Source organism: Pleurodeles waltl, chromosome 6 (assembly GCF_031143425.1).
Source record: "Pleurodeles waltl isolate 20211129_DDA chromosome 6, aPleWal1.hap1.20221129, whole genome shotgun sequence".
NCBI lineage: Eukaryota > Metazoa > Chordata > Amphibia > Caudata > Salamandridae > Pleurodeles > Pleurodeles waltl.
This window is the reverse complement of record NC_090445.1, coordinates 740122400-740135384: the sequence shown is the minus strand read 5'-3', so window position 1 is coordinate 740135384 and position 12985 is coordinate 740122400. Positions and strand designations below refer to the sequence as shown.

Genomic DNA, 12985 nt, shown 5'->3' with positions numbered 1-12985 from the left:
TGACTTGCATTATCCTTATCATGAAAAGCAGGGGGTACTTTATCTCATATAATAACTGGTCGCACCATCACCTTTCACACAAACCACTTAAAGCCATGGTGTGTAGCTCTTTCATATGTGAGAGATAGCATGTTTGCAAATATGAAAAATCAAAAAAGAATCTCTAGTGCAAAATTAAACACATCAAAAAAGTTGTTAGATATCTGTTGAAAAAAAGATATTAGAATCAGTTAAATAAATCTCTTTTTTTAAAAAAAAAAAGACATAGTAGCTTGGAATTTGTAGAAACATGTAGAAATATTTTAACTCCTAAGGAGTACAAAAAATAACATGTGGCTATAAATATATATTTTCTGCCTTTTAATGGAAGCTAGAAAAAAACAAAGCAAGCAACGAGTGCTTAATTCAAGCCAGTGGTTTCTGGTGCCGGGCACTGGCACTTATTTTTGAGGGCCGGCACTTATTTTTCTGCCTCAAGCATTTACTATGAGCAAAAGACATATGGGAAAGATGTAGGAGGAGAACAACGAAAAAGTGTCAAAAAAACGGAAAGCTGCAAGAGTGAGTTTAAAGGACAAGTAGTGGCTGTAAATGGATCAAAGAAGCCTGTGATGGCTTCAGGATTACCCTGCCTCAGTATTCCCTCCTCGCACATTTAATTGCAGCAGCCGTGTGTTTCAGAGGAGAACTTTGGGCATTGCACGTTTTTATTTACAAATTAAGCACTGAAAGCAACCTTTGATTTTACCCCATGACCCATACTGCCTTTCTCTCGTTTCTGGACATTGTGACGTCAGAATTCAACTGTAATATGTCATTATAGTTGAGTTCTGATGTAATTTCTTTATAATAGGGGAAGGGGCGCACCAAAAGTCGTCTATTGTAAAAAATTAGAGAAGGGGTTTTATAAAGGGATTCAACAAACACATCTATTATAATTAAATGAATCGGTTATCTCTTGTGTCTTTCCAGATGCTGGGAGTCTGGGTGCTTTCCCTTTTCCTATTGGGCACGGTCAAAGGTGAGAACACATACACAAGGCATGTCTATTTTTCTAGATGTATTTATTTTTAACCCTTTCACTGCCTGGGTGGTTGGTCACCTTTGTGTCAGAGTTTTTTTTTTGTAGTTATAGTATTACGTTGTTCAAGAACATGTACCTTTTTGCTCTCTTCGTGTACCCATACACACACTCTTTTTTTGGTACATTCAGGGCTCTATAATGATATGGACTGCGTCGATGTCTCATTGTAGTATAAAGATGTAATGAAAAAATTAGATAAATCATTTTTCAACGATTTAGACAATATTTTGTTGTATTTCTTAAAGGGACAATCATTAAATACCCAACAATTAACCAAGGGATTGTTGCCCTAAGTGTCTGGATTCTGGAAATAGCAAATATGTGTGGGTTTTCTTAGGGAATGTAGCCTGTATAATGAATGATTTAATATTCATGCAGATCACATAATTGTGGAAGAATCAGTGATTATGGTTCAGTTGGAATATGATGACCACTATGAAACGCAAAACTCTGTGGAAAGTTAAAAAACTGCATTTTCAAATTCTATATGACTGATGAAATCTATTGGTGCAAACAAGATCCCACAGCTGTCGCGTAGAACTCTCTAAATTTGACATTTGTCATGTTTTTAGCAATCCTTTCAGGCTCCCTATACAGGAACCTGCCAATTCCTGACCCCTGACTTTAATCCTCTGTGCCTCCTGGACATCGGGTGCCAGACATGGATGTTTTTTCTATGGGTCCTGGGTGCCCAAAGGTGACAAACAGGGGGCAGTACATTTTGGAAACTTGAAAAGCTACTGCAAGCACAATGCGAGTTTAGACTACCTGACTTTAGTCACAGATATCACGTCTGGAGTGACTGGAAGCATACCACCTACACACTGTAAGGTCTCTGTCACTGGGTGTCTGACCTCCCTCACCCTGATTGACCGGTTAGATCATCACGCTGAGCAAGACGTTCATCAGATTATTATAATTTTTTTCTGGAACATGGTATTCCTTCCAGTATCCCTCGTGTAGGAACATATCCTTGCCAAAAGGTGCCACAGAACATTGTTTCTCTAGGTCTCAAGAGAGTGGAGGTATGAAACATGTATGGGTTTTCTATGGGTTGAAGGTACTCACAGGCAATAATTTGGACACAGTGCATTTTAGAAATTTGGAAAGCAGCAATAGGAAAAATACGGTTTAGAGTATCTGTCTTTTAGTCCCAGATATCAACCTTTGACTGAGTGGACACATGCCACAGCCATATATTTGTAATATTCACGTATCACAAGGATTCTATTGCTGGGTGCCCCACTGCACTCACAATGATTGGCTAGCCAGGATAATGGTGTGATCATTCATTTTTCCCCAAACACATGGACGTTTTCTTCAGTCTTACTCACACAGGAACATATCCTTTGCAAAGTTTGACCCAAATCAGTGTTCCATGAGGTCCACTGAACATATAGTTATCAGGCATGGATGGCATTACCAAGAGTTTGAGCAGAGATACACAAATTAGACACCAGGAATGGGGGTTTTACTGCATGGGATGGGAGTAGGCCAAAATTAAGATTGTGAAAAGATCACCATGATCATATATTGACTTCACACAGTCACATATTCAGCCTTTTCCTGTCAATTGCCATGGGCTTATCCACAAAGGTAAAGTACTGTTATTATTTGTAGACATGTGGGAGCAATATATTACAGTAGTTTTGCTGTTCCCCAAACATTTCTCAACATTCTATCACACAAATGTGGGTATTTCTTTAAACAATGTTTGACCTATGCAGAGATTCTGGGTTACAAAAAAGTGATGGGATCCTCACGAGGAGTTTAGTGGCCAGAAAAGTCCGGGGTTGGTACGCTTTCCAATGTGTCAGATTGCCCCTTGGCCCAGATGTATGTTGCTCTGTTCCTACCAGGAGCTAGGTGCTATTTGGATTTTTACTCTGGCTAAGGAAAATTTGAATAGTATCAAGGTTCCGCTCTGGGGCACATACATGAGTGTGTCTGTGCCCCACCTATGTGCGGCGTCTGTGGAGACTTGTGGTCTCCTGCAACCCAACAAAGAGCCAGGTGCTGTTTGTACTTTTTGTGAGGATAAGAAAAAATCTAAAAGCATCAGGCTCCCAGAAAGGAGTCATACACTGTGTTTTTTTAACTTGGGATCAGAAAAAATGCGAACAGCGTTTGGTTCCTAGATGGTGCTCAAAACTGTGTGCCTGCGCCCCAGAAAGGAGTCATACACTGTTAGGAGTTTTACTTAGGCTAAAGAAAATCCGAGCAGCATCTGATTTTTTGCTGAAGCACAGACACGGAGCTTCAGCTAACTCCCAATGGAGCTTTCTGAAACTGAATGAGGAAGTGGGGATTGAAAGGTGGAGACTAGGAACAATCCCAGTCCATCCCTTTCAATACCCACCCCCCAGGTTTGTTTCTTCTATTGGCTGGGTGAGAGGAATGGTTAGGAAATGAGCTGCTCCTCCTGTCTTCCCTTCCACCAATGGAAATACCTGGAACTGAAGGGCATAGGTAGGGAGGAGCTGCCACTCCCATAGCACCATCCACCAGCTCGAGCCTTGTACGGACCTGAGGGGGTCACGGAAAAACCTGATTTGTGTGATGTCACAATCGTATTAAGGAGGCTTAGGCACCGGCAAACTCTATTCCCCACCCCCCAGGGCAGGAACAAATGCCCGCCCACCCACCCCCCATTGGGGTGGGGACAAGAAAATATCTATCTATCTATCTATCTATCTATCTATCTATCTATCTATCTATCTATCTATCTATCTATCTATCTATCCATCCATCCATCTATCTATACATCTGTCTGTCTAGCCACATACAGGTCAATAGGAGAGAGAAAGGGTTAAAAATACTTTCACAACGTCATAAATAAAAAGTTTAAGTGCAATCGATATATGTGGTAGGGTACTAAAACGTAAATAATGTACTGATCAATTCATTGATGGTTAAAAATATGATCTTAATACTCAACTGACCACTGTATTTCTAATGCCAGGAGATCTGAATATTACATTCACATTTCTAAATACTCAGGCCCAGATTTACTAACATTTTGGGGTGTTGTGGCACAACTTTGTTTGCATGACCACTTCGCAAAATGCTGGTTGAGATTTCCGAAGGCATGCAAGTGCCAATTTGCATTGTCTTGCGTGGTTTTATAAAAAAAAGTTACGTAATGCAGTCCCTTGTGCTGTACTACTTTACACTGCTTTGGGTAGTTGGTAGATCGGAGCATCCACCATGGTACTATGACACAGATCCAGATTAACTGACTGCTTGTGCCAAAACGGTATGCCTACCCGAGAGAGGCGTAACAAGAAGAAATATCTTCATATCTTGTTGTTACTTCCTCTTCCTATGTGTGCTGCATTCTGCATGTGGCCAAAAAATCAGCACAACAAAGCAAGCAGCCTTTACTGTCCAACTCTTCTATCCAAGATCAAAGACTTCACCTGTTTCTGATCATTTATCGTTTATCAGTGTTCCCTGGTGAGGTTAGTCTCATCATGTCCCAGTTTATGTCTCGTCTTCTGCACATGACCTGGTGATTACTGTGAGCATGTCATTGGTGTCCAGCCATGGGTGGAACTCAAACCGTACATCAGTGTGCCTGTGTAGATCACACAGAAGATGGAGCTAACACTGTGTGGGGAGAGGATTCCTCTTCTCACAACTAGAATACTTACTTGCATCACTGATATCAACTGTGGGGGGCATTTTGGCAGCAAAAATATCTGCAACCCATTTTCTTCACAATTTCTGCTGCCTCAGATTAATATTGAAGACAATCTAGATAGATTCATTAAAATATATGTGAATGAGTGAGACTGAAACTGCTATGATCATCTCAGGTAGACCACTGTCTAGACTACCTTTGTTGCAGACACTTTTGAGGACAGGTGAACTTGGACATACAAGGCGATGTCTCTGTGGCAAAGGGTGGTTTTCCACCAGTGTAGAGACAGACTGTGGGCCAGATTTAAGATTTTCTTGCGCCCCTTAGCGCAAGACACAGCGCACCATGGTGGTAGTTAGGGAACTAGCATCAAATGTTTTGACACTAGTTCTGAGCTTTTCAGGATTAGCATAACAATTGTTGACGCTAATTATGCAAAGCCCATTGAGGCTCATTATGAATAATGGCGTGCCTCCTTTTAATACCTGTTCTTAGCAGGCATTAAAAGGGGTGAAAAAAATGACACAAAGAAATCTCTTACATTTCTTTGTGACATTTTCCCCCCCCCCTAACGGAGGAACGCCTCCTTTGCATACATTATGCATGACGCATGCATGATGTAGCACAACTCAATGCATGCCTTGCGCCACCTTGTTAATCTGGTGCAGCGTTTTTTTGCATTCTAACGCTACATTAGTGTAAAAAAATGATGCTAATGTGTCGGTAGGTGGCACAAGGGCCTCTTAAATCTGCCCCTATATTTCTGGACACCCTAACCATGCTGTATTTGTTCTTCTTGTTGGCTTTTGTGATTTTTTGCTTAGCAAAATGTTAGGAATCTTAGGTGCGTTTTTACTGTGACTGTTCTCATGTAAAGCACTCTGCCACCATTGGAGTCATGCTTGTACTATATAAAATTGCACAATAAATCCAGCAAAAAGCTAATGTGTGTTTATGTGAGTGAAATCTCACATAGAGGCGAATCACTTGCCTATGCATAGCTCACACCTATGATACAGTCTTTGGACTAAAGAACTTTAGTGTTTGTAGATTCATAGGTGTCCAGTCAAAGATTGTGCTAAGGCATTCTTCCAACTGTTGAGTGTCATTTCTGGTATTTTCTGCTAAACCTTAGCAGAAAATGAGTGTCATCAGCATAAGAGAGTGTCTGAAAGCTGAAGACCAGAGCAACTCTCTCAGAGGCTAGACATAAATGTTAAATAGCATTGTGGAGGGCTGCCATTCCTGTGGAACTCCTCAGCAGGAAGCTGCTCATGATACAAAACAAGGGTAGAGCCACCATCTTGGTGAAGCCAACCAGGAAGGACTTGAATCAGGCAAGTGCGAATCTCCTAGCCCAGCTGCTAGTAGATGGTTGATAACAATTTTGTGATTGACTGTGTCAAATGAAGGCAAAAGTTTAAGAGGCAGTAATCTTACTAGTTCACCCTGGTCCATAATGGTAAGGGTAATTTAGTGAACCAATCTTGAACTCAAGCAGCCTATGGCCACTTTGGATTTAGTCATCATTAAAAGGAAGGCAATCAATACAGGGAGTAGCTCAAATGCAAGGGGAGGGGGACTATTATCCTGCTGTGGTGGTTGGGAGGTAGTTGAGGTAATCATAAATCTGCAACTTCTTAATGAAGAAAGCAGCCCACTCATCATACATTACTTGCCAGAGTCTAGACAGAGCAGGTGGGATACATGAAAGATTTAACTACTGAGAACAACTCCTGTGATGTGTTTGAGGAAGATGTATGGCACTTGGTAAAAAAAATGATTTAGCTGCATAGAGATAGGCTTTATAATCTAAATGTATGAACATACCCTGGGGTTTGTCAGAATATCCCCCACCCATTCCTACTCTGTCTGTCTGGTTCTCAAGCTATTGTCCCTCAAGGAGGTATCAGTAAGGTGCCAGGAGGTCAGGACTTGGCAATCCAGAGTATCCTCAAGTCACTAGCACAACTTCTGAAATTTCTTCATTGTGTCCCTGCTCCCCGTGTAGCTCTGAGCTATTCAAGTCCATATCACATTTTCTTCAAATTGTTACCAGCACTTTGGAAACTGGACTGTTTTTGATATTGCTGTTTATTCCATGTGGCGTAGTTATTGAAATATGGTTAATGAGTGGTTTGACCGTGTGATGGGCAGTATCTATAATGCTGGTACTAAACAGTCAGCCTGGGTTGAAGACATGGTCCAAAGAATGGCCCTCGACGTGTCTGAGATCTCATGGACAAAATTGAAGGCTCTAGGTCCTGCGTAAGCCTACAATGGTAGGTGTCAATAGTGTTGTTAATACAAAAAAGAGTCATCCCCCTCTGAACTTGCACATCCTTCTTGTCTTCTTTCTTCATAATATTCTGCCCAGGCTGTAGTAATTGTCATTCCTACTGTTTCATCACTTTTCTCACTCCTTTTGGTGAGGGGTTGTGTTGGACCTGGCTCCTTTTACAGGGTCATCCCCAAACCTTTTGCCTTCCTCCTCCTATTTTTTCTGACCTCTTTTTGTCAGCTCTAGGACTTTGAGCACTTTATCACTGCTGATCAGTGCTAAAGTGCATGTGCTCTCCTTTCTAAATATGATATGATTGGCTTACACCTAATTGGCACATTTAATTTACCTGTAAGTCTTTTGTACAGTGGTATCACTATACCCAGGGCCTGTAAATTAAATGCTACTAGTGGGCCTGCGGCACAGCTTGTGCCATCCACAGAAGTAGCCTTTCAAACCTGTCTCAGGCCTGCTACCACAGGGCCTGCGTGCACAGTTTACTGCCACAGGGTCCTGGCATCTAAATTTACTTGCCAGGCCTAGAACTCCACTTTTACTACATATAAGTCATTCCTAAGGTAGGCCCTAGCTAGCCCTGTGGGCAGGGCGCAGCGTGGGTAAAAGGCAGGACATGTGCCTGGTTGTGTGGCCTGTCCGCGTAGTGACAAACTGGTTTCTCACTACTGTGAGTGCTGCCTTTCTCATAGGATTGCATTGGAAAGGCCCCAACATATGTCTAAGTTGTATTGTCTAATCTATGAGGGTTAGCGTAGGCATGTTTGGTATGGTTGTAATGGTAGTGAGAAATGCTGCTTAATGGTGTATGTGGATTTTTAATTACCATTATAGAAATGCCACTTTTAGAAAGTGGGCATTTCTCTGTGCTTATGACTCTGGTGTTTTGCAGCTTGACTCCAATCCGTGTCTGATGCAGAGTGACAGCTGGGCTTTGTGTATACCTTTCAGAAATTCTGTACACAGGGAGGATGGAGGTGCCACAAGAGTGCATCTGCATATTGAATGGTCTTCCTGGGCTGGGAGAGGGAGAGGTGGGGCACATCTGCATTTGCTGTGCCCTGGTGTCACACAAAGGGCTCCTTTACCCCCACTGATGTCTGGAGCTAGTCCCAGAGGAGAAACAGGACACTCCTGGAACAGGTTAGTACTAGCTGGAGCCCTTATCCCCCTTTTGTAGAAGCTGTGCAAAATGAGTATAAGTATAGGTGGTCTTCCCCCACTTTTGTAGACACTAATGGATTACTGAAATGGATACTAGATACTGCTGGAAGGACTTGCCAGGAACCACCTTGGGACTGCTGCTGTTGTGCTAACATGTGACCTGCAAGGTCACTGAGAGCAACTGTCACTGCCCTCTTAACCCTTATGCTGGCCTGCTTGCTGGGACCCTGCAGCCCTGTGCCCCATTGCTGTCTCCCGGGGCTGGGAGCTGTGTCCCTTTTTCCCCTGCACAACTGCCCTGCTTTGGGCTCAAGTGTTCTTCAAGGGGTGTGTTGTAATTTAGTTGTAATATTTTAAGGTAGCAACATGTAATTACATATAGGCAGATTTTGTTAGATTAGAGGTTATGACATATTTAAATATAAGTGGTACGTTCCCCCCCACCTTCCCTTTAGAATGGAATGTTCTGACTGTTAGGTAGAGGAGTTCACAATAGAATGTTGGGAGAGAGAGCTGAGAGAAGAGGAGATGTGAAGAGCTGATGAGGAGAAGTGGAGATGAAAATAAAGCGTGATTCTAAAGAACCATTGATCTTTTTTCATTATAACACTGGCGACGATTGGAGTGCGAAAGGGGGCACTTTCATCTCTACCCCTTGTGCTGCATCCTCATCAAAGTGACCACCATTTACTTAAGGTACTGTTATTCTTAATTAAATGACTGCATAATCTAGGAGTTATAAGGATCATCCCGTTTATTCGACAAGTACTTTACTACAAAATGCAGCTATGCAGATAGCACTATTACTGATTTTTCAAGTCTTGAAATATTAAGCATAGTGTTGACAAAACAAAACGAAACCTGATATTGGCAAAGTTAATTTAGAAAGAAGAGCTAAACCGTCAAGAAGAGTTCATAAGGTTAGCCTTTCAATTCAACAATAATTTTACAAGGAAAAAAATATAAACCACACATTATGAACCTTTTCTGAGAGGAAAGGTCAAGAAGACACAATCAATCACATGACAGATATTCCTGGAAGGAAAGGAAAATAAAAGTGTCTTTTACCAGCATTATTTCATGGAAGGCAAGCACAGGTTATGAACAGCGACCTTTTCTGAGAGGGAAGGTCAAGAAAATCAATCTATCACACACAAGTATTTCATCTATGAGGATCTAAAATAAACGGGTCTTTTTCTGATGACATTTTATGAAAGGCAGCTCTGAAACGGAACATTCTTATTATATTTATCTGTGTGGAAGCGCGCACAATTACATGAGGAGCATATCTCATTAACTTTTAATCCACAAGAGGTTGTACTTTGCGAATTACCTCAGCTTTAGTGGAGTTTTTGAAACGATTGAGGATCATCTGTACTTCGGTTTCAAATGCAGTTTCACTGAATTGTCTTACTCCAGCAATTGGACCTGCATATTGTTGTGACGCTGACAGGCACAGCATGAACGTTTAAGAAGCATTGGTAATGATATTAGCCTGTTGGTGGTAACGCTGACAGGCACAGCTCTTTCCTGCTTGTGGCATTGTGGGAAATTTACTGTTCTCAGGGCTTTTCCTCTAAATCGGCCTCCTGTTCTCAGGGCTTTTCCTCTAAATCGGCTGCAACACTAGACTGTGCATTTTCTTTAATGTCTTCATAAATATGCATTCAACTGTTACTATTTAGATTTAATAACATGTGATGATTGCTATATTTATTTTCTAACTTTTTAATGTTTATAGTTGCACTTTGAGAATACACTTGATAGTACATAGTAATTGCTATATTTTATACATACATAACTATTTAAATCACACTATCCTTTAGAAATGGCTGCAGCGGGCATGTCCCAGCCAATTCCATTTTTAAATGAAACTGGAGAACCTAACATCCCATGGAAAGAATGGTTCAAAATTTTTTAATCATATTTAATTGCCATTGGTGGAGATAAATTCAACCCACTCAGGAAACAACACATATTGCTACACAATTTAGGGACGCACGGCAGAAAAATTTATGATACGTTACCTGAACCTGATTTTCCAGATGGACAAGTACAGGATGAGTATGTCACCACATATTTGAAATTGGAAAAACAGTTTGGAGACAGAGTAAATGTGGTCTTAGAACGTCATAAATTTTTCTGTCGTTCCCAAGGCAAACAAGAGAGTGTGACTAATTACGTTGCTGCTCTAAGGGGATTGAGTACATTATGTAACTTTGGGAATCTTAATGACTCACTAATTCGAGACCAAATAGTCCGTTGTACTAGTAATGTAAAAATTCAGGAAAAATTACTACAAAAACAACCTGATCTGCAGGAAGCAGTGGAAATAGCAAAATCCATTGAGCACACACAGCTATGTTTACAAGAAATCAGACCTCCTTCTGCTTCTTCTGATCAAGTTGCAGAGATTAAGGTAAATGCAGAAGAAGAAAAAGTTATGAAAATTAAAACTGGAGGTAAACAACCTATAAAAACCACTAATCCTACAACAGGATTAAAATGTTACCGCTGTGGGAGCAGCACTCATTTGGCGAACTCTACCTTTTGTCAAGCTAGGACAGCCATATGTAGAAAATGTAATAAAAAAGGCCATTTTGCCAGAGTGTGTAGGGAGGTGTCTAAATTTGATAAACAATATGAGCATAAAAAGGTCGATGATTCTCAAGAAGTTAAAAAGATAATACTGCAGGTTAAAAAGGAACAGGAAAATTCTTTTCAATATCCTCAGTGTAATATTTCCCTTGATGGCAGTCCAGTAACAGTTTTCGCTGACTCTTGCTCACCCTTTACAATCATAAATGAACTGGATTTTAAAGGTATTGGTAAAGAAATGTCCGCCAGATTGTCAAAACCAGACATTAATCCCAAGGGTTATAACAAAGACCCCATCCCTCTTAAAGGGATGTTCAAGGCTTTAATATCATTTAAGGGTCGTACCACTGTAGGGAAAGTTTATGTAGTTGAAAAAGGATCCAGTTTACTGGGTTGGCAGCATCAGAAGGAGTTGGGAATCAAACTGGACCCTAATAATCCGGAACAAGTGCTGCTCATGGACAAAAATAACTCTAATGAGTTGATTTTCCAGGAATTTCCTGAGATTTTTACTGAAAAGTTAGGTCTACTGGCAGGCTTCCAACATAAAATTAAATTAAAACCTAAGGCTAAACCGATAGTACATAAAACTAGACAAATTCCACACTTACTTAGAGACCCTCTTAAAAAGGAACTTAAGAGACTAGAATCTCTAGGAATTATTCAACCAAGTGAGAGTTCAGAATGGTTATCTCCCATCGTAATTGCCAAGAAACATAATTGTGACGACATTAGGGTGTGCATTGATTTGAGAGATTTGAACAGAAACATTTGGGTGGAAAGACATCCACTTCCTGTTATTCATGAAATATTAAGCACCATGGGGGAGGCAGCATGTTTTTCCGTGCTGGATCTCTCCAGCGCATACCACCAGGTTGAACTTCACCCAGATTCCAAATGGCTCACAGCTTTCACTACACCCCTAGGATCGTATATGTTCAATAGAATGCCATTCGGGCTTGCATCAGCTGCGGCCGTATTTCAAAAAATCATGCAACGTGTTTTGGAAGATACCCCTAAGACTCTATATTTTCAGGATGACATTTTAATATATGGAGCAAATGTAGAGGAACATGATACAAACTTAAAAAAGGTACTTAGTAAACAAAAAATGGCGGGTTTGACATTGAGAAAGGATAAGTGTCAAACTAGAGTTGATTCAGTTGATTATTTAGTGCACACTATTTCTAAAGATGGGTTCAAACCTAAAACTTCACTAGTGGAAGCTGTTAAGAAGGCAGAGGCACCAAAAAACAAGGAAGAATTAAAATCTTTTCTAGGCCTTGCTGAGTATATGACAAAATATGTCAAGGGATTCTCAGAGATATCATATGACCTAAGAGAGTTACTAAAAAACCACACACCTTACAAATGGATAGAATGTCATGAATCTGCATTTCAAAGGATTAAACAAGCCATTGTAACAGCACCATTCCTGGGTACTTTCAATCATGAAAGGAAGACTATTCTTACTACTGACACAAGCAAAAAAGGTTTGGGAGCCACTTTATCCCAAGTGGTTGATGGTAAAGAGAGAATTGTAGCATTTGCTTCTAGGGCTTTAAATAAGGCAGAATCCAATTACTCAGTAATTGAAAGAGAAGCTCTGGCTTGTTTCTGGGCTATAAAACATTTTAAATTCTTCCTTTGGGGTACACAATTTACTTTACGTACAGACCACAAACCACTAGTTTATGTTTTCTCTACAAAAAGTTTCTACAACTGTACACCTAGAATTGCTAGATGGATTTTAGGCCTGGAGAGCTTTTGTTTTAAGATTGAGTACCTACCGGGTAATAATAATTGTGCTGCGGATTTTCTATCTAGAGTACCGTTGACTATAAATGAAGACTATGAGACCCCGGAATACCCAGTAATGGTTGTTTGTACTCTGGCTATCAGTGAAGAAGAATGGAAGTTGGCTGACCATAAGGATGAATCCCTATCCTTATTGAGAACATTATCGAAGGAGGGATGGCCGGAATTTAGGAGGGATCTGGACGAAACACTAAAAAACTATTGGGAGGTTAGACATGAAATAAATGAAAACGGAAATTTTGTTTTAAGAAATGATAAGATAATGCCACCGGCAGGATTGATACACAAAATTATCAATCTGGCTCATGAAGGTCATTTAGGCAGGAGCCTCACAAAAGCTCGTGTTAGAGAAAGATATTGGTTTCCTAATATGGACTCTATG

At 40.6% G+C, this 12985-nt stretch overlaps 1 protein-coding gene across 1 annotated transcript in view; it reads left to right on the top strand.

Annotated features, from left to right (window-relative positions):
* LOC138300223 (pancreatic triacylglycerol lipase-like) overlaps positions 1-12985 on the top strand; it is a 212048-nt gene that overhangs the window by 594 nt on the left and 198469 nt on the right. Inside the window, exon 2 of the mRNA XM_069239267.1 lies at positions 973-1021. Coding sequence (XP_069095368.1) covers positions 973-1021 — 49 coding nt within the window. The remainder of the gene's footprint in view (positions 1-972; positions 1022-12985) is intronic.